This window comes from Gadus macrocephalus, chromosome 15, assembly GCF_031168955.1.
Source record: "Gadus macrocephalus chromosome 15, ASM3116895v1".
Classification (NCBI taxonomy): domain Eukaryota; kingdom Metazoa; phylum Chordata; class Actinopteri; order Gadiformes; family Gadidae; genus Gadus; species Gadus macrocephalus.
In genome coordinates, this window is record NC_082396.1 from 21,524,047 (window position 1) to 21,545,933 (window position 21,887).

A 21,887-nucleotide genomic window follows, 5' to 3' on the forward strand; every position below is an offset into this window, starting at 1 on the left:
GTTTGTTCAGGCTGTTCACTTGTGACTTCCCTGACTGCTTTAGACTGACATTTACGTTCCCAGTGTCCATTCTTGTGACATTTATTGCACTTACTTTTTACAATTACAATTAGGGCATTTAGCAGACACATCAACACTCAGCTAGCAGGAGCTGTGGATCGAACTAGCAACCATTCGGTTACAAGACAACTTCTCTACCTCCTGAGCTAAGCCAACCCCAACGTTTTTAATGCAGGGCAACGTTTTTCATCAGAATGTTGTGGCTTACCACATCTCCCACACTCCTCCTTTGTGTAGGCTACCTGGCTGCTGTTACCTCGTCTCATGTTGTCATGGCTTTTCTTTCCATACTCTCCACTTTTCCATTTCACCGCGATAATGTTGGCTAGCTGAGGTTCTGGTCTGTTGGCTTGAAGAATGACTTGTTTCGGAACCACCTCTGCGTGGCGCACCTGTTCAATAACCCGCCCAAGAGTCAGGTCTGCTTTGAGCTGGAATTGGTGCGAAAGTTCTTTGTCTGCAATTCCTACTACAAGACGATCCCTTATATGTTCATCTCTCGTATCTCCGCACTGACAGTGTTCCGCCAATTCATACAATGTCCTAATGTACATCTCCGCTGATTCTCCGGAATGCTGGCAACGTTGGTAGAAGCATGCACGTTCATGTATGACATTGCGTCTTGGAACAAAGTACTCGTCAAACTTCTTCATGACCATCTCAAAGTCGTCTTTCCTTTCTTCCTCCTCGAACTCAAACGAACTGAATATCTTTTCAGCTTCACTTCCCATCGCGTAGATAATGGCACTCATTTGAATCTCGCCGTCTTCTTGGTCGAACTTCGTGGCTAGCCGATAGCGGCGAAACCTCTGTTTCCACTCATTCAGTTGGACTCTCGAACTTAAGTTCGCTCGGTGTGCTAAACTTCGCCATAACGTCCGTACCGACACACTGTCTGACTATTCTGACACCATGTAATGTCTGTAGATAACTACTAACAGGCATATATATTTGGACACGACTACACGTGAGTTCTCAGTGCAATCCAGAACTGCCAAACGTAACAACGCAATGCATTAATGTGTATCCTATCCTTCTTCATCTACTTGGCACAGAACAATGCCCTAGGCTATGACACTGACCTCCAGTGGTCACTACCTGTCATTACAGCTGTGATATTAGATATAATATTATATACGATACGATACGATATAACTTTATTAATCCCCCGTAGGAGAAATTTGTTTGTTGCAGCAGCAGTGGAAGGACACAGGACAAAATAACAATGTAATAAATACAATAAATAAATAAATACAAAGTGCTAATGCATAAGGAGACGCTTATAGTTAATAGGGACAAAAACAAGACAAACAGAAACAACATCAAGATGGGTGATGCATATACACATATATACGCATACCTAAACACACACACACATGCATATGCAAACACATAGACATACACAAACACAATCATCATCGGGCACTGTTGAACAGCCTAATGGCTACCGGCACAAAGGAGCACCTGAAGCGCTCCGTCTTGCACCTGGGGAACATGAACCTGTGGCTGAAGGTGCTCCCCATCTGCCACAGCTCAGCATGGAGGGGATGGGAGGGGTTGCCCATGATGGACTTGAATTTGTCCCTCATCCTCCTCTCCACCACCACCTCCAGACTGTCCAGCTCAAGTCCCACAACAGAGCTGGCTTTCCTAACCAGCTTGTTGAGTCTGTTTGACTCCCCAGCCTTGATGCCTCCTCCCCAGCACGCCCCAGCAAAGAACAGCGTGCTGGCTACCACAGACAGATAAAATGTCCTTAGCAGCCTGCCACACACGTCAAACGACCTGAGCCTCCTGAGGAAGAAGAGTCTGCTCTGACTCTTCCGGTAGAGGGCCTCTGTGTTGTCAGACCAGTCCAGTTTATTGTTGATGTGTACTCCAAGGAACTTATACGAATCCACCGTCTCAATTTCAACCCCCTGGATGGTAATAGGGGTTGGGGGCTTCCTCTTCCGGCGGAAGTCCACCACCAGCTCCTTGGTCTTGCCGATGTTGAGTTGGAGGTGGTTCTCCTCAGACCATCTGACGAAGTCCTCCACCACACCTCTGTACTCGTCCTCCCTGTCCTCACTGATGCAGCCCACGATGGAGGAGTCATCTGAGAATTTCTGGAGATGGCAGGTTCCAGAGTTGAAGCTGAAGTCAGAGGTGTAGATGGTAAAGAGGAAGGGTGAAAGTACTGTTCCTTGGGGTGCGCCAGTGTTGCTCATCAACACATCTGACAGGCTGCTCTGCAGCCGCACGTACTGTGGCCTGCTGGAAAGGTAGTCACCAATCCAGGCCACCATGTCAGGGTGTACCTGCATTGCTGAGAGCTTCTTCTCAAGCAGGGGAGGCTGGATGGTATTAAACGCACTGGAGAAGTCGAAGAACATGACTCTCACTGAGCTCCCCGGCTTCTCCAGGTGTGAGTAAGCCCTGTGCAGCAGGTAAATGATGGCGTCGTCCACGCTGAGTTGGGCCTGGTACGCGAACTGCAGTGGGTCCATGGAGTCACACACCTGGGGCCTGAGGTGCTGTAGGACCAGTCTTTCGAAGGTCTTCATGATGTGTGAGATCAGCACCACTGGCCTGTAGTCATTGGGAGAGCTAGGACGAGCTATCTTAGGCACCGGAACAATGCAGGAGGTCTTCCACAACTGGGGCACCTTCTTTAGCCTCAGGGAGAGGTTGAAGAGGTGTTGGAACACTCCAGCAAGCTGTCCGGCACACGCTTTAAGCACCTTGGGATTGATGTTGTCCGGACCCATTGCCTTATACCTCTGGAGCTTAGATAGCTCCTGCCTCACCTGGCCTGATGTAATGACAAGACTGGTAGCAAGGGGGAGTGGAGGGGGAAAGGGAGGGGAGGTGACTGGGTTGGGGGTAGGGGAGGTGAAGGAGGGGGGCACAGACTGACTCGCTGAGCTCACTGGGGCAGGGGTTGAGTCGAACCTATTGAAGAATAGGTTCAGCTCATTAGCACGTTCGTGCCCGCCCCCCACAGCTGGACCTGGCAGTCTGTGTCCCGTAATCTGCTTCATCCCATCCCACACCTCCTTGGCACTGTTCATTTCCAGCTTGCCCTCCAGCCTCTCCTTATAGCGGTTTTTGGCCGCCCTTAGTTCCCTTCTCAGCTCCTTCTGAACTGATTTTACCCCCTCTCTGTCTCCTGCCATGAAAGCCCTCTTCTTCCTGTTAAGTAGGATTTTAATGTTCTTATTAATCCAGGGTTTGTTGTTAGGAAAACAGCGGACCTTCTTGATGGGTACAACGCTGTCCTCACAGAACCTGATGTAATCCGTAATGCAATGGGAGAGTCCCTCAATGTCCTCTGCGTGGTCTTCCTGGAACAGATCCCAGTCTGTTCTCTGGAAGCAGTCCTGCAGGGCCTCCTCAGCCTCTCTAGACCACACCTTCACAGTCCTGGTGGTAGCCGGCTGCTTGTTTATAACAGGCTTGTACACAGGTGTAAGGTGTATCAAGTTGTGGTCAGACTGGCCGAGGGGTGGGAGGGGAGAGGAGCTGTATGCCTCCCTCACATTGGCATAAAGACAGTCCAGAATTTTATTTCCTCTGGTTTTACATTTCACATACTGTGTGAAGCTGGTCAGAGTTTTGGAGAGAGAGACATGATTGAAGTCTCCGTTGATTATCATGAGCGCTGTGGGGTGCCGAGTCTGTAATCTCGCGACGGTAGAGTGGATGACGTCACAGGCGCGCGCTGCCACTGCGGACGGTGGTACATACACAACAACAACGATGACGTGAGAGAACTCCCGAGGCAGATAGTATGGCCTCAATCCCACAGCTAACAGTTCGATATCTGGAGTACAGATGCTCTCCTTCACGGTAACATGTCCGGGGTTACACCATTTTGTGTTCACAAAGACGGCTAGACCCCCTCCTTTCTTCTTTCCGCTCAGTCGTCCCCTGTCCACTCTCGCTAGCGTGAAGCCAGCCAACTCGATAGCACAGTCCGGTATATTCCTATGTAGCCATGTCTCCGTGAAGCACAACAAACTACACTCCCGGTACACACACTGACCGCTCGCCAAGGCTGTTAGTTCGTCCGTTTTGTTGGCCAACGATCTCACGTTCCCCATCACGATAGATGGAAGGCAAGGTTTAAATCTCCTGTGCGTCTCCCGTCTCAACCTTGCCTTCGTTCCGGCTCTCGTTCCCCTCCGGTGTCTCCTAAGCTCCGCAGGTATGCCCGCGGGTGGGGCTCCAACGGCCCCGGCCGTTGGTCCCGGCCGGTACATCAGCAGCCCTTCCCTCGTATGGGTAATCATTGTTTGGTCCACGAGTATCACAAATTACACTAAAAACTACACTAACACTAACTTAAACTAATGATCAAATGTGTTTAAAAGATTAAAGGCACCTTCCAGCGAATATCAGAAAGATGTCAAGTTGAAATAATAGTAGCAATTAGAAGAAAAAATAAGTAGGAACTGCAAGAGCTACTGCAACAGGCAGCCACCCTCGACGGCGCCATGGCAACCTGAATAAATACCATATATACCATACCATATACCATATACCACATATATAATATTATTATATTATATAGCTATAGAGCTCCGGGAGTCCGCAAACAGCAACAATCCCTTCTCCTCCATGCTTTGGTTCAGTCTGACGGCTCATTGATCAATGGGCAGCAGCTCATTTGCGTTAAAGCTAGACACCAGAAACAGCGCATTCTTAAGGGACTGAAACGGAGGGGAATAGCGGTAGACAAGATGTTTTTTCCTAAAAGCTATTTCCAGTAAACAGTTTCAAAAACATGTTTTCTGGAACTCAAATACTATGTTTACTTGTTGGGAAAACACCATAATATGTCTCCTTTAATTCAAAGTTCACTACCCAAGTCGTAATGTAAGCTAAGATCATACAAGTTGAGAGTGATTGTGGAAATGTCTTAATTAGGTAACATACATATAGGCATGTCGAGTACATTTTTTTATATATATATATATATATATATATATATATAGGATGTTAATTACATTTTTAATCCTGAAAATTCAAAATAGGCCAACAAGTTATTTTGTTTTTGACAAGAGACAAAGACGTCTCTCAATTGTCCAGAACAGTATTTGTATTTGAACCTAGCTTTGTCCCAGCCTCGTACGTCATTCCCTTATAAACATTGCGTATTGGTTGTCGGCGCTACAAATAAATCCAGAGACATGTATATATATATACAGTATGTCGGGGGACCCTGCTTTTATATATATATGTCTCTCAATATTATATTGACATCAAATCGGGTTGACGTAAATCAGACCTCAGGATTGATTTATTTTTCTTCTACATCTATTGTTTTGGGCATATGTTAAGCGATCTTGAATCTGCAATATGAGAATTGATCCTTAACTGGATAGAAAAAAGTGGCCCCTCTACTCCACATGGAGGGAGGGGGGATCATTACTCTGACTGCCTTGGTGTGGTAGTGTGTCTGTTGTGAGGCAGTCACACCAACAAACAGAACCTGGGTTAACGGATGGACTAGTCTAACTGCAGAACCTGGGTTAACGGATGGACTAGTCTAACTGCAGAACCTGGGTTAATGGATGGACTAGTCTAACTGCAGAACCTGGGTTAACGGATGGACTAGTCTAACTGCAGAACCTGGGTTAATGGATGGACTAGTCTAATTGCAGAACCTGGGTTAACGGATGGACTAGTCTAACTGCAGAACCTGGGTTAATGGATGGACTAGTCTAACTGCAGAACCTGGGTTAACGGATGGACTAGTCTAACTGCAGAACCTGGGTTAACGGATGGACTAGTCTAATTGCAGAACCTGGGTTAATGGATGGACTAGTCTAACTGCAGAACCTGGCTAATGGTTCAACAGATGGACTAGTACAACTGCAGAACCTGGCTAATGGTTCAACAGATGGTTTCTTGAGGAAACAATCAATCTTAATGGCTTAATGGCTGTTTTTTTTAAATTAATTTATATAATAAAACATTTTCTCTCCTGCTATGACAAGTCATTATTCTTGATAGCTGGTACTAAGATGACCAATCTAGCCTACTGTATATAGGACATACAATCAGAAATGTGGATTTAGCTTTCAAAAGAGAATTTAAATGCAGTTAGGAAAAAGGCCCATAATTTAGCCTTTGGTTTTAAAGTAGACCGCTAAATGAGATGTTTTATTTTTTATGTCACTTTGTTGCTCCTTCTCCTAACTCACCCTGCATTGTTCTTTCTGGGAAATCAGGGAGGAGAAGAGTGAGCAGCTAATGGACACGAGACAGGAGCTCGACAACATGGAAACAGAGCTCAAGAGGCTTCAGCAGGAGGTAACACACACACACGCACACACACACACACACACACACACTGGGTTTAATCAGCATGCTAAGTATCTTGGCTCCTTACGGGCTATTAGTGCTATTTTTAGTTTAGCAGCAGCTTCCCATGTGTCCCATCAGTGTGTACGTACAAAGCTGTTTTTGTGTATGAGCATTGAAACATTTGTCAGTTTATTTTCATTATACATTTTTATTAATGGAGGGTGTGCAGGGGTGTTTGGTTGTTTGTGCTGCTGTGTTTATGTGACTGGTCAGGGAAGCAAAGTTAATCTATCGGCGTCATGGGATTACAGAGCTAATGAACACGCTGACATATTGACACATTGACACATTCTGTTTTGTTCTTCACTTCCATTCTTGATCTCTCCCCATGTCCTCTATGGTCCTTACCGTGTGTGTGTGTGTGTGTGTGTGCGCGTGTGTGTAGATGAGAGACGTGATGTGTGAGGGCTCTGCAGAGTCGCAGAATGGCAGAGGATTAGAGAAAGCACCTCAGTGGTATCATAGGGGGGGAGATACCTGGGCAGGGGACCCTGCTTTAAATAGGCAGTGTCCTGGTGGTTTAGTGATACATCATTACTCAATACACTACACATCTATTTGCAAGTCTGTTTTGATTAAATTCTGACACATGACAAACTGCGAGGCATCCCTGAGCCCGACTCCGTTGAGAGATGAGTCCCATACTGGGCAACATCAGTAACGGACAGATTCTGCAGAATTGGTACAATTGTGATCTAAGTCGAGGTCTGTTGAACTGCTGAAATAATGAAAGCTGTGGTAGTCTCTGAAGTTCTTGACTGTGTTTATCTACGTCTTCTTTAGAGCTACCAGCTGCTGTCAGACGCCCGGTCGGCGCGGGCGTACCGGGACGAGCTGGACGCGCTGCGGGAGAAAGCCGTCCGAGTGGACAAGCTGGAGAGTGAGGTGGTCCGCTACAAGGAGCGGCTTCACGACATCGACTTCTACAAGGCCCGCGTTGAGGTACACGCACGCACGCACGCACGCACGCACGCACGCACGCACGCACGCACGCACGCGCGCACGCACACACACAAACTCTGCCGAGATATATATTAAGTTTAACTCTCTTGCCTCCAGCAACACTGAATAGAATCTATCCTAACTGCTAGATAGCCATCCTGCTAACACACTACTTTTACTGCCATAACCAAAACAACTACTGCTATAAGGTACTGTCTTGTGGACAGTAATGTGAGTGTGTTTTTTCCTCTATCGACTTGCGCGTGTGTGTGTAGGAGCTGAAGGAGGACAACCAGGTTCTGCTGGAGACCAAGACCATGCTGGAGGAGCAGCTGGAGGGCAACCGCTCGCGCTCAGACAAGCTGCACCTCCTGGAGAAGGAGAGTCTGCAACTCAAGTCAAAGATCCACGACCTGGAGACGGTATGATCCTCACTCCAGTCCATACTCCAGTCCTCATTCCAGTCCGCGCCCCAGTCCTCACTCTTATCACACTCCAGTCCTCTCTCTTATCACACTCCCATCCTCACTCTTATCACACTCCAGTCCTCACTACAGTACAATAATATTATTGATTGGACTGTAAAATGTATTGGACTGTATAATCTAAATGTAATTAAATCCGATGGCACTCCATATTCAGATGGTTGCTAACACTTTATTTGAAGGTGTCTATATAAGAGTGACATGACACTGTCATGAACTTGTCATAAACGTTCTGAATATGTCATAAACGTTTATGACTTTGGTCATTAAGTGTTATTCGGTTGTTGACAAGTTGACCTTGTTTGGGTTTTCTTGATGATGACAAGTTGACATTAATCAAAGTGACATTACCAGAAGTTGTCTTGGTCATAACAAGTTGACATTAATCAAAGTGACATTAGCAGAAGTTGTCTTGGTCATGACAAGTTGACATTAATCAAAGTGACATTAGCAGAACTTAAAAAGTTGACATTACAATTGTTTGGGATGTCTTAATAATGTAAATTGACCAATTCTAGCACTTGGTCAGATAGATGTGCGACAGGATATTTCACAAAACTGGTTGTCATGATACCATTATGACAGTGTAATGAATAAATGATTTGACCTCAAGTAAAGTGGTACCATTTTGATTGTTCATTAAGATATCATGAAGGGTAGACTGGCTGTCATGACACCTTTATGACACTGTCATGAATAAATTATCAGACCTCACGTAAAGTGGTACCATTTTGATTTATAATTAAGATATCATGATGGATAGAATGGCTGTCATGACACCATTATGACAGTGTAATGAATACATTCTTTGACCTCAAGTAAATCGGTACCATTTTGAGTTGTCATTAAGATATTATTAAGGATAGACTGGCTGTCATAACACCTTTATGACAGTGTAATGAATACATTCGTTGACCTCAAGTAAAGTGGTAGCATTTTGATTTGTAATTAAGATATCATGAAGGATTGACTGTCTGTCATGACCCCATTATGACAGTGTAACAAATAAATTGGTATGAGCTGTGCAGAAGAAGGACTGGACCACAATGGAGGCTGGCTGTTCACATTTATTTAGATCTGCATGAGCCAAAAGAAAAATGTCACTGAGCATCTAGTACCCCATACACGGGTCAGCATTCCCCTCCTCAGTTAGGTTGGCGCAGACCGCTAATATATAGAAATATATATTTAACAAAATAATATGAAAATAAATAAAATAAGATACTTAAAGCAATTTGCTTTATTCCCACAAATGTAAATATGAACAGCATTGATATTACATATAGATCTAATACACTGTACACGGGACGGCATTCCCCTCCCAGCAAACAAACACACGGGGAAACCCTGTAGCACTCGGATGCACGTGTATACAAAAAACTCTTGTGTGCCTTTACAAAGTTACAAAGTAGTTTGAAATGACTGCGCTGCTGCATGTTCACAGCCTTAATTCTAACACCTTAGGTTGCACATTACACATTTTCATTGTCTACAAAACAAATTACATGCTGAAATATGACGACAAAACCAACGACATCCCTCACCTCAGTTAGGTTAGTGCAGACTGAGCTTCGCGCTGCACAGATGTCGCAAAACAGACTTTACTTAAAGCGACAGTACAGGTATAGTATATACATTAACATTGGATTTTTTAATTTTTGGGGGGATGTTTTACTGTTAATGGTTGGAGATCAGTAAGATTCGTATTTTTCTATCTTTTACAATTCAATAGTTAAATAAAGATGTTATAATATCAATTCATGCATCAATTCATCTCAACACATAGGCCTGGCCTAAAGGAAAGAGAGCAGTTTATACATAAGGAACTTTAATAAGAAAAATCGCACACTAAATAGCAATCGCAATATTGGTCGAAATAATCTCAATTAGATTATTACCCCAAATTGTTCAGCCCTAACATAGCATATACCGTATTTTCAGCACTATAAGGCGTACCGGAGTATAAACCGCAGCAGCTAATTGAATGATGTGTACATATATAAGACGCACTGGACTATAAGCCGCAGGTGTTTTGATGTTTAATTACCATTAGGGCTGGCCCAAATGCCATTTTTCAGGCTTCGAATACTCGTTGGTTTTTCCGAGCAAATATTCGAATACTCTTTCCAAAAAATAACACCATCAAATACAACATTAATAATCCCTATATACTCCCTGGAACCGATTTTGACAGTATCTGCATATTTTGTTGAAGATTTAATAGCTTTTGAACCTTAATTAGCAGGCCTAAGTAGGTTGAAGTTCCTTAGTTTTTCCCCGTGAAAGCGAACAGCTGTTGTTCCGTTCCAAATCAGCTGTCCTCTGCCATCTCAGCCCTTACGGGAGCTTTTCAATTCATCCTGGAACGTGCATCTTTTCAGGGAATTTATACAATAAATCCATAACAAATACCGTCTTATGTGTCCATATTATATCCATTATATTGTCCGGGTATTCCCAAGACGATCATGCTCTGCGGCAAGCCAGTCACAGTTGATTGGCGCGGCTCTGTACAGCGAACGTAAACAAACAACTAAGCTAAGGTTAGCATTTCGCTAAGTATTACTTTTCCTCCCGAGATCCCGCTAAGGTTGCGTTATAAAGTAAAGGGAAACAAGATATCTATTCTTCCTCCAACTCTCTCGCTTCCCTGCTTGGTGTCGCTGATGCTTATAGTTTGCCTCCCTCGCTCTGGTAACGTCACGTACGTGAAAAAAAACAACGAAGCTCCGAATACTGATTTATGCTTCGAATACAAATTTTCCGAGTGGCCGTTAGCTGTAAAAATCCATAGATTAGCCGCACCGTTATATAAGTCGCAGAATCGAAAAATGGGAAAAAAGGCGCGGCTTATTGTCCGAAAATTACGGTACATATACTGGCTTCATGATAATCAGTATATATGGTGAAGTTTCAGTAAAACAACAACATGTTATTTCACCCTGGTTTCATACACCCCTCCTGAAATTCACCAACATCATGATTAAAGGATATTTTCTCAGGCTTACAAAAAGTCTATCGCTGACACAACCTGGGCCAAATGAAAGATGGACCTAGTCCAACTAGTCAACTTAAAAGTTACCTTACACACAAGGACCAGGAAAGAAAGGTAGATCAAAATCTCTGTTTCCCTTAGTTTAATGTGACGCCTTGTACGTCACACAACATTTGGTGGAATTGACCAATTTATTACCATTTATTTATTACCATAAATGCATTACCATATTACCAACGAATTGGTCTGTAACCTTGCACATCTAATTATAATAATAAATATAACCGCAAGCGGTGATTAACGGGGTCAGAGGAAAATGTGCCTCGGCTTTCAGGTGACTGGGCTGCAAAGCAATGGCCGAATGTCATGTTTAGCCTAATTGTCTAATCGGGATTCGAACTCTCAAACTAAGGACCACCAGTACAAGGCATTATCCCATTGAGCCACTGACAAACCTGAATTGTAGCCACATTCACATGGTCAAAATGTCTATTGATAAGCACACAACATCCAGAAAACTCCAAGAAAATAGTTCTCAAATGAATTAAGCGCTTTCTTAAAAGCAAATACCTGAAAAATCTTTGAAATTCTTGGGAAATTAAACATTTGTTGTCAAGAACACTAACGGAAGAAATATTAATGTGACAAAATTCATTATGAAGGATAAATGGTTAACGAAGAAGTTCCCCTTAATGCCATACTGTGTCTTGGCGGTCAGATTCCTGGAAACTAATGAGCTGGAATGTTGATTGCCTAATGAATTTCAGATGCTGTTCGATGTTATGTTTCTTAAATGAGTGGCAATGACAGAATGTCATGTTCAGCTTGTTCATAATGCACTCAGGATTCGAACACTCAATCTAAGGATCACCAGTACAAGGCATTATCCCATTGAGCCACTGACATTCCTGGATTGCATGAAGCCTCATTCACATAGTGAAAATGTCTATTGATAAGCACACAATATCAAGAAAACTCCAAGCACACAATTCACAAGATAATTAAGGGCTTTCTTAAAAGAGTACAGATCAGAAAATGTGCACTTTTAATGGTGTCCACCTAATGATCGCTGTTTTGTAGTTATACAATAACAAAATGGTCATATAGGCAAAATGGGTTGAAGATTTTAGGGTTTAGAAAACCCAAACAAAGATTTTATGTGGCGATTTTGTGAATCTTTTTTATCATGTTTAGCTTTAATATGAAATTGTGGGAAAAGTATACATTATAAACAGGGTTTTATAAATTTGTCTGATTCTAGAGATTAATATTCTGAAAGAATTTTGAGTCCAAGTCAATCTGGTGAGGAGAAATAAGCCTAATTCATGATTTTTTACAATAGCGCCACCTTTGGGTGCAGTACCACACTAGGGATGTAACGATATACCGTAAAACGGTATATCGCGATATGAAAAGGCCAAGAATGTCAACCGTACGTTTCTTCATGTAATACCGTGTCGCGGTATAGCCGCGAGATTGCATGGTAAATGCGCACTGTCATTTGTGGGTCTGGTGAGCGACATTGTCATTAAAACGTTGCACTCAACTTAACACGGTATGCCCAGGCAGCTCACACCACACAAAATAATAAAGCATTGACACAACACCACTGAAATATGACGGCTAACTTGAAAATCAACGGTCCCCTCTCACGTGGACCTTTGTTTGTAAACACTAACCAGCTCAGTGTTGCACTGTCCGTTACAACAACATTATGCACACAGCAGCCAAGAAGAGAAAACGCTAGCAGAGATAAAAAGAGAAAGAATAGCGATTGAAACTAGCTTACCTGTTGGAGGAGAGAAAAAGTGAAAAAAAGCGATTGAAACTAGCTTACCTGTTGGAGCAGAAAGTGGTTCATCACGGGTCAGTAATTATGAATCCAGGCGAGCAAGAAATTGCAGAAGGAGAGGACGCATCTCCGCTATTTAGGCCAAAACGGACCAGGTCGGCAGTGTGGGAATTTTTCGGCTATCTAAAGGATGAAGACGGCAAAGTTCTTGTAGATGGAATGCCGACTTTCAAACGCTGCAAGAGAAAGGTGCCTTGCAAAGCGGCAAACACGTCCAACATGGCACATCATCTCCGTGAGAAACTTCCACAAGACCATGCCAAAATCGTCAAATCCACAGTATGGTTGGCGAACATCGGTGACAGATGATATAAATATGTCCAATGATCCTTAATATGTTCACCATAACTTTACGTTAGCTTGTGTACTACCGGCATTTTGCGCACAAGTATGGAATCATTACTAGGTCACACTTAGGTGACGTTGCCCACCTCCGATGGTGAGAGGGAGGGAGGGGTGAGAAGACTGCAACTGTAAAAACATACATTTTGAGACAGATTTTTTCAAATAATAATTTACAAATAACAATATCGTAATCCTTTTTTTATTCCATTAAGTCAGAATGTATTAAGATAAAAACTTAAAATAGATTTGATAGTCCTTCAAGTGCGCCATCAAGCAACCAGCCTAATATAAAATAATCCTTTGCCAAGGGAGCAAAATATGCTCCCAAATCAAAAGAGGCAAAGGAATTAAATGAAGCAGTGGCATTTTTTATTGCAAAGGACATGATGCCTTTCCAAGTGGTTGAAAGCCTGGATTTAAGCATTTGATGCAGAAGACGGACCCACGCTACAAGCTGCCATCTCGGGTTTACTTTTTGGATTCAGAGATTTCCCAGATGTTTGAAAAGGTGTGTGCGACTGTTCAGAAAAAGGTGTCTGAGGGACACCTGTGGACGAGCAGAACCCTACATCAGTTTAACCATCCACTACATCTCCCCGGATTGGAAGCTGATGTCCCACTGCTTGGAAACAATGTATTTCCTGGAAGACCACACCCACGCCCACATTTTAGAAATGATCGACAGTATTCTCCAGGCTTGGAAAATCCCAAAAGAGAAGATTGTCTGTTTCACAACAGATAATGCTTCCAACATGAGGAAGGCATTTGAAGATGAGCAACATCCTTGGGTGGGGTTAGGGTGTTTTGGGAACAATCTAAATTTAGCCATCTCAAAAAAATAATTATATCGTATCGTGATATCGTGATATTAATTTTGATATCGTATCGTACTAAAATGTCATATCGTTACATCCCTATACCACACAGGGTTTATGGGTAGAGGGGGATATTGGTAACCATACCTGAACATTTCAAGAGTTTTCGACTTACGGTATAGGCTGCAGTATGACTTTTACTGAATTTGAGGGGGAAAAAAACGCTTCGCTGCTCGGACCCCTAATTACGTAAACATTTCATGGATACAAAAAGAGGTGCATTTTCTGTTTGTCAAGTTTTCATGACAGAGACATAATGGAAGTAAATCTGTCATCGGATTTTGAAAATAAAAAGCCATTGAATTTCAAGCATTGAATATTTATGCTTTATGTTTCAAAATAAAAAAATTCTAAATCAAATATTCAACGTTAAAAAATTCCACTTAAATATTTTCAACTTCCCCAAATTCAACATGCAAAAGTCACCAACATTTAATTTATGAAATTCAGTCTTAAGAACATCGTTGAAAGTTTGATTTAGATTTTTTTAACATAGAAAAATAAAGCAGAAAATTATTTATTGAAAATTAAATTCAGAGGCAAAAAATTTAGTTACGTTATTTTGATGCATAAATATTCAGTGCTTAAAGTTCAATGGCTTTATATTTTCAGAATCCGATGACACAGATTTACTTCGATAGAGACATCCTCTGGTAATTCCATCCTGGTTAATGTCAATTTGTCATTATAAAGACAAGACAGATTCTGGTAATGTAAATTTGATTAATGTCAACTTGTCATGACCAAGGCAGCTTCAGATCGCTCCAGCATCACACCAAACATAGGCAAAGGGACCTCAGATTGCCCCAAATCGCTGCCCTAAGAAATTGGGCTCCTTAATCCACTACAATTACACCTCACGCTGCATGTAAATCACTGCAATCACAGACACACTTCACATGCAGGCATTGGTTCATCATTTATTTCATACTGCAGTAAAAAACACAAAAAAAAGCTATGCATTATAACAAAAACATAAATTAAAATAAGATACCCCCCTCACCTTGTTAAATGTGCTTAAAGGAACCCTCCACCCATTTGCATTAAGCTATAAAATGTCATACTTTTGAATGGCAACACTATCTCATTTTCCCCTGAGACGGGAGAAATCCGTATTTACCTTTTACACTTCCTTCTGGCAATGACGCAAAAAAATTCATTTTGCGTCGTTGCCAGAGGGTGTTGTCGATCACCCGAGTTTCGCACCCCAGGCTTTACGCCTCATCTGAACAGAGTGTACTGGAAACGCCATCCAAAACCCGCCTGAAGAAACGGATGTCTGAGCATGGAGTAAGTGTTTGTTTTTTTTACTAACACATTGGCTACAATCGTTTTGAGTCCCGGGGAACGTGACAATGTAGCTATCCTATAGATGTAGCTAGCCTATAGATCATAGGCTACGATACGTTAGCTTGAAGTCTGTGTAATGCTGTATAGCAGACCTGGGCATTGTACGGCCCCCGGGCGACATCCGGCCCTTTGGCCGTTTCTAACCGGCCTGTGTGAGGTCTGTGGGGAGTTCAGAATCAAATGTAAATAATTGCATAAAAAAATAAATGGAATACAACTGCACTGCATTTATTATGAAGGCGACTTTTGTTGATGCTTTTTTTGTGCGAGCGTATGCAGCTTCTTCTTCTCTGGCTGCAAGTCGCAACTAAAAATAAGTAGAAGAAGAACTCCGTCCACGAGCCACGAACTGGCCACGAACTGAGCTCACAGGAGACTTGAGCGCTGACGTGAATGGCTGTTATTCCTGAAAAATGTCAGCTAAAGCGAAAAAAAGAAAGGTTGATACATACCAAACATGGACTTCTAAGTAGTTTTTCCACTGAAGTCAAAGGTAAAGCTGTGTGCTTAGTTTGTGGAGAACAGGTTGCTGTGTTAAAGGATTATAATTTGAATCGCCACTACAATGCTAAACACGCAGAGAAATACGGCAACTTGAATGATGCAGATCGGGCAAGGACATCTGACGCTTTCCTAGCTGAACTGCAAAAGCAACAAGGCTGTTTTACCAAGCGTTGCACATCCAGGGATGCAGCTGCCAAGAACAGCTTTATGATATCCCAGAAAAATCGCCAAAAAAAGTAAGCCATTTTCTGAAGGGGAAAGAGTGTATGGTGGAATCTGCTGCACTAATAAGCCCAGAGAAAGGTAGGTCTATCCAAAAAAGGATCGGCCTACCTTTCTCTGCTGAAATGTGAACAAACATTTCCAGTAATGAAGTTTAACAAATCAGGATGCAGATCTTCTCTCAGTGACCTGTCAGCTGTCCTGTGCATATCCACCTCAAACATTTAACTTGTTCAAGCCAACCACAGACTAGATTTCTCTCACTGAACAAGAAAAAAAGAACTGAAAAACAGCTACAATTGCTTTGAGTATACTGTTCAAATAGTGACATGTTGTCATTTTGTACTATGTCTGCTTCAGTTTTTCATCTGAAGAAGACATGTGGAAAAAAAGCTAATTCTGTAACTACGCTGCAAATGAAATAGTAATAGCACTTTATAAAGCTCATTCAATGCTGTTCTTTGAAAAATGGCACAAACATTTTTCACAATTGCTTTTGTGGATGTTAGTTAAATACTAACATAACTGCATTTTGTACCATGTCTGCTTTATTTTTTTCCTATTATAACATTTACTCTTAACAGTCACAGCTTATCAAATACACTACATTTTACTGCTTTTTATAAAGAGATCAAATTAATATTGAGCTGAATTGAATTTAGCCTATTGGTCCGGCCCTCCACAACAGTCCCTGTTTCTCATGTGGCCCTTTGGGAAAATGAATGCCCAGCCCTGCTGTATAGGCTACTCGAGGCATAATTGATCTTGCTTTGCTAATGTTGTCCTCTTTCTTTCTTAGACAGTATCGGCTTCCTGTGTTGTCCAGGCCATCAGAGGTAATTACCCAACACAAGATGGGCAGTACTCTGGCTACCAGGACACAGTAGATGCTCAACATGAGCTGTGACTATTTTGACTCCAGCAAATGCACACTACATGTTATACTTTTGTAAATAGTTCATATTTCTTCATGAATAAAACTTCAAATTCATGTTGGTTGTTGTGATTTGTTTACCAACCCAAGTGCTGTTATACTAAAGTAGGCCTACTGTATAAGACAAACACTTATTTCAACTGGGGAGAAAAGGTTGAGTACAAATACTTGATATGCTGAGCTACTGTAATTAGCAAATGTTTTTATGCTGTACAGTAATATACAAATGATGCGTTTGAAAAAACGAGGGTAGAAGTCTAAACTAGTCAACGTATCACGGGGAAATGTCTACACAAAGTTTGCTCACGCTAACGCCTCGTGCCCACTGTATCCGTCCGTTGACTGATCCCCATTGACTTTGAATGGGGACGGACGCGCAATGCATTGTGGATCCGTGCGCTCCGTTGGACCGTCAAAAAGTTGAAACTTTTTCCGTCATCCAATCAGATCACCTATGCAAATTTAAGCACTGTGACACTACTCAGGCTCTGACTACCCTGGAAACCTCCCCCATCCGTCAGCCACGCCTTCCGACGTCCTTTGACTGAAGGTGCAGTGGGCACGAGGCGTAACACTCGCGCTGGGACCACGGGTCCTTCCTCCTCCAAACGGAAACAGGCAGGCGGTGCAGCGAGCGCAATGCACTGTGGTAGTTGGAGGATTTCTTACTTTTGAGCCAGAGAGACACTTTGTGCCTTTTCTCAGGCTAGGCAGGCTTCAATTTTTTTTGCACATTTATAATACATATGATTATATACTTCATTAACCTTAAAATCTCCACCGGTGAGGTATCCCTTTAATAAATACATTTGATTTGATTTGAATTTTACAGACTGATACAATGGGTAGGGCGTTTAGTAAGGTCCACCATTGTTGCTTCTCTACCCATAAAAAGCTACAGTCAGTGTTAAATGTCGTTGATTCACCTTTGAGCATTTCCTATTATAGGCTACTGTTTAAAATACTGTTTGTATCAAGAAAAAAAGACCCAGCGAAAAAAAGACCCTTTTATTCTCGCTCTCCTTGCTTGACCGTGATCTAGCTTCAAGGATCGATTGTTCTTCTTTGGCTCCCTGGATGTTAACGCTGCATTTCATGCATTCAATTTTGCAGGTGACTTTGGAATGTTGAATTTGGGGAGGTTTAAAATATTTAAGTTGAATTTTTCAACATTGAATATTTGATTTTGGATTTTTTAACACTGAAAAATAAAGGTGAGAAATGATTTGTTGAAAATTGAAAGAGTTAAATTCAGAGGCCAAAAATCCAGATATGTTATTTCAATGCATAAATATTCAGTGTTTCAAATTCAATGGCTTTTTATTTTCAAAATCCGATGACACAGATTTACTTCCATACACTCTTATGTAGACACCTTCAAATAAGGTGTTACCAGATGTTTTTACCAACTTACAAGAAGTATTTCTAAACCTATTGCGCTAAAAAGATGACAATGATCCTATAATGGAGTTTAAAGCTGCCAATCTGGGAAGAGATATTCTGATTGGTCTCCTCCTACAGAGGCGGGAACAGTCAACTAGAAGCAGATTTTCTCACAGAGCATTTCACTCACTAATAGCTGAAGCAAATTACTCTCAAATGATAGCTCTTAAATCCTATAATCCCTTTAACTAGTGTTTATTTGAGGACGATAGGATGAGATCCAACATGACTCATCAATGGAGACTTGTTTGTGTGCGTGTGTGTGTCACGATCGAATTGTCAACATCACAGCGAATGAACTGCGCAAAGTACATGGACTAAGCACAATACAGACAAACAAAAGAATAAAACTTAACTGGTTCAGACATTTAAATGATAATTCCCTAGAAAATGTTCTTAGAGATTCTCCAAATATACCTGACATTGCTGTTGTCGATCTTTTAAAAACGATTGAGATTCTGGAAGTGGTCTGTTGCTTTGACCTGTATATGGACCTGTGTTTCTCTGAAAAGATGTTAAAATACCAGCCATTAATACATGCTTTAACAATAGGTGGCTATAGCACAAAGCTAGTTGGACTCATTTATGGTAGCCTTGGTCATGTTCATAGACTCTGTGTTAGAGGATTGCAAATTGCTGGATTCAATAAGAAGAACTCTAAGCAAATAGCCAAGTACTGCTCTGTGTCAGCAATCATAGGCAGTCTGCATGTATGGAGAAAGCGCTGTCATCTCTACCCATAATATAACTTCAACTATACATTTATCTCTACTGATTTACGTGGTTGTGGATACCTGCAAAGTGTTTATGTTGTTTTGGACATAATAGGCTCTTTATTAATATTTGGATGCTATGGTGTTGTAGTATTGGTCATATCACATAAATATTGTGTGTGTGTGTGTGTGTGTGTGTGTGTGTGTGTGTGTGTGTGTGTGTGTGTGTGTGTGTGTGTGTGTGTGTGTGTGTGTGTGTGTGTGTGTGTGTGTGTGTGTGTGTGAGAGCAGGAGCGGGACATGGACCGTAAGCGGGTGGAGGAGCTGCTGGAAGAGAACCTGGTTCTGGAGATGGCCCAGAAGCAGAGCATGGATGAGTCCCTGCACCTGGGCTGGGAGCTGGAGCAGCTGTCCAAGACCCCAGACCCCATGGAGGGTGAGGCCCACACACATGTTCGATGATCTAGACCTGATGGAATAATCAGGTCTCCACTCCCGAAGTACAACGGACCTAGGAAATTTGCCTTTTGTTCCTCGTTTTAAATCGTTTCGTATATTTTATCTGGAGTAGAAGCACACACCCTGATTAAGTCCATTATTTTCATTTCATTTCAAGTTCATGGGATTATTCACTAATTAGACGTGAAAATAATGCAACATTTCTGTGTCTGGGTGTGTTACGAAAGATGACAGTCAATTATACTCTCTTACTGCACCTCTTACCATTTATTTTCTTTCTCATTTTTTCTATTTTCTCCTGATACAATATTTGTAGTAATTTTAACAATGATCATGTTGTTTTAGTGTAGTTTGTTAACATTTGCATTGTTTAAGGATATGTAATGTCAAATGACTTCCTGTTTGGCACTCCAGCTCCTCAGAAGTCTCTGGGCGAGGAGGTGAACGAGCAGACCTCCAGCCGGCTGCTGAAGCTTGAGAAGGACAACCAGAGCCTGCAGAAGACGGTGGAGGAGCTGAGAGGAGCAGCGGGCCAGGAGGCCTCTGGCCGGCTGCTCAGAGCCACCCAGGAGAAGGACTCGATGGCTCACAAGGTATCAAACCCATGGGCAGCAAACCCCCTTTAGAGGATGATGCTTTTTACAATGGGTTTTCTGGCGGAAAATGCCCTATATTTAGTTTTAGTTTGTTATCGTAATTGAGATCAATGATCCATCATACTCTTTGATATCGCTGGTTCGATATAACAGACACGTAGACGCATAAGACACGTTCAGCTTAACTGAAGTCTAATAGTGCATTTCTTGCACTATTTCATATACATTTAGGGCATTTAGCAGATGCTTTTATCCAAAACGACTTACAATAAGTACATTTGTGTACTGTAGTCAATATCTATGGAAGCATGTATGTAGCAAAATCCAAATGGCAATGCAATTGGCAATTTGCAATTCAATAAGTCATTACATTATGCAATGGACAATTCATTATGCAATTTAATAATGTAATTTGAAAATTCGTTAATAAAAATGAATTTTAATATGCAAAGTGACAATGACATCCTTAATTCAATTTGAAAAAGTTTAAAACATTAAAAATAGAGTAACATTTTACATTTTGGGTACCTCTATTTAAATGGAAAAAGCTATAGCACCCCCGTGATTTTAATGCACTTCGCCACGCTCTTTCTGTTGCAAAATTCAAATGACATTTCAATCCGCAAAACGATTTTGCAAAGTGTGTCAGTAAATCACGTCTGGGCGGCAACTACGTCACTTCCTCGTCAGCCCAACCAGTATAGGCCGGTTTATACTCCTCCTTAAAGTGCTGTACGTACACAGAAAGCCCTCTCCGTCGACGGAGAGCCTGTCGGTGACCCACTCCGTAGTTTACGTGCGCATCCAAAAACATTTTACTATCCGTCGACGCAACAGAGACGGATGAAGACGGCAAGGGCTGTGATTGGTCCTCCAACAAAATCCATTACGGAATCACTTTGCACCTTATTTACTTTGCACCTTGTTTACTTTGCACATTAAGGACCAATAGAAAAATCAATACGATTTGAAAAGCTTTTGAAGTTTATTTACAACACTATTGACTAGGGCTGGCCCGAATTATTCGAATATTCGAATACTCGTTCGGAAAATTTGTATTCGAAGCTTAAATCAGTATTCAGAGCTTTGTTTTTTGTTTTTTTTCACGTACGTGACGTTACCAGAGCGAGGGAGGCAAACTATAAGCGTCAGCGACACCAAGCAGAGAAGCGAGAGAGGTGGAGGAAGAATAGATATCTTGTTTCCCTTTACTTTATAACACAACATTAGCGGGATCTCTGGAGGAAAAGTAATACTTAAAACCTTAGCTTAGTTGTTTGTTTACGTTTGCTGTACAGCGCCGCGCCAATCAACAGTGACTGGCTTGCTGCAGAGCGTGAGCGTCTTGGGAATACCCGGTCAATATAATGGATATAATATGGACACATAAGACAATCAATATTCGGTATTTGTTATGTATTTATTGTACAAATTCCCTGAAAAGATGCACGTTCCAGGATGAATTGAAAAGCTCCCGTGAGGGCTGAGATGGCAGAGAACAGCTGATTTGGAACGGAGCAACAGCTGTTCGCTTTCACGGGGAAAAACTAAGGAACTTCAACCTACTTAGGCCTACTAATTAACGTTCAAAAGCTATTAAATCTTCAACAAAATATGCAGATACTGTCAAAATCGGTTCCAGGGAGTATATAGGGATTATTAATGTTGTTTTTGATGGTGTTTTTTTCTGGAACGAGTATTCGAATATTCGCTCGGAAAAACCAACGAGTATTCGAAGCCTGAAAAATGGTATTCGGG

General features: G+C 42.0%; 1 protein-coding gene across 13 annotated transcripts in view; it reads left to right on the forward strand.

Annotated features, from left to right (window-relative positions):
• Positions 1–21,887, forward strand: part of ccdc88ab (coiled-coil domain containing 88Ab) — a 139,584-nt gene that overhangs the window by 71,651 nt on the left and 46,046 nt on the right. For all 13 annotated transcript variants that reach the window (XR_009529368.1, XM_060073538.1, XM_060073531.1 and 10 more), the window contains exons 9-13: positions 6,279–6,360; positions 7,198–7,356; positions 7,632–7,778; positions 19,366–19,510; positions 19,948–20,126. Coding sequence is in view for 12 of the 13 variants with exons in the window: in XM_060073538.1 (XP_059929521.1) it covers positions 6,279–6,360; positions 7,198–7,356; positions 7,632–7,778; positions 19,366–19,510; positions 19,948–20,126 (712 nt within the window). In the remaining variant the exon portion in view is untranslated. The remainder of the gene's footprint in view (positions 1–6,278; positions 6,361–7,197; positions 7,357–7,631; positions 7,779–19,365; positions 19,511–19,947; positions 20,127–21,887) is intronic.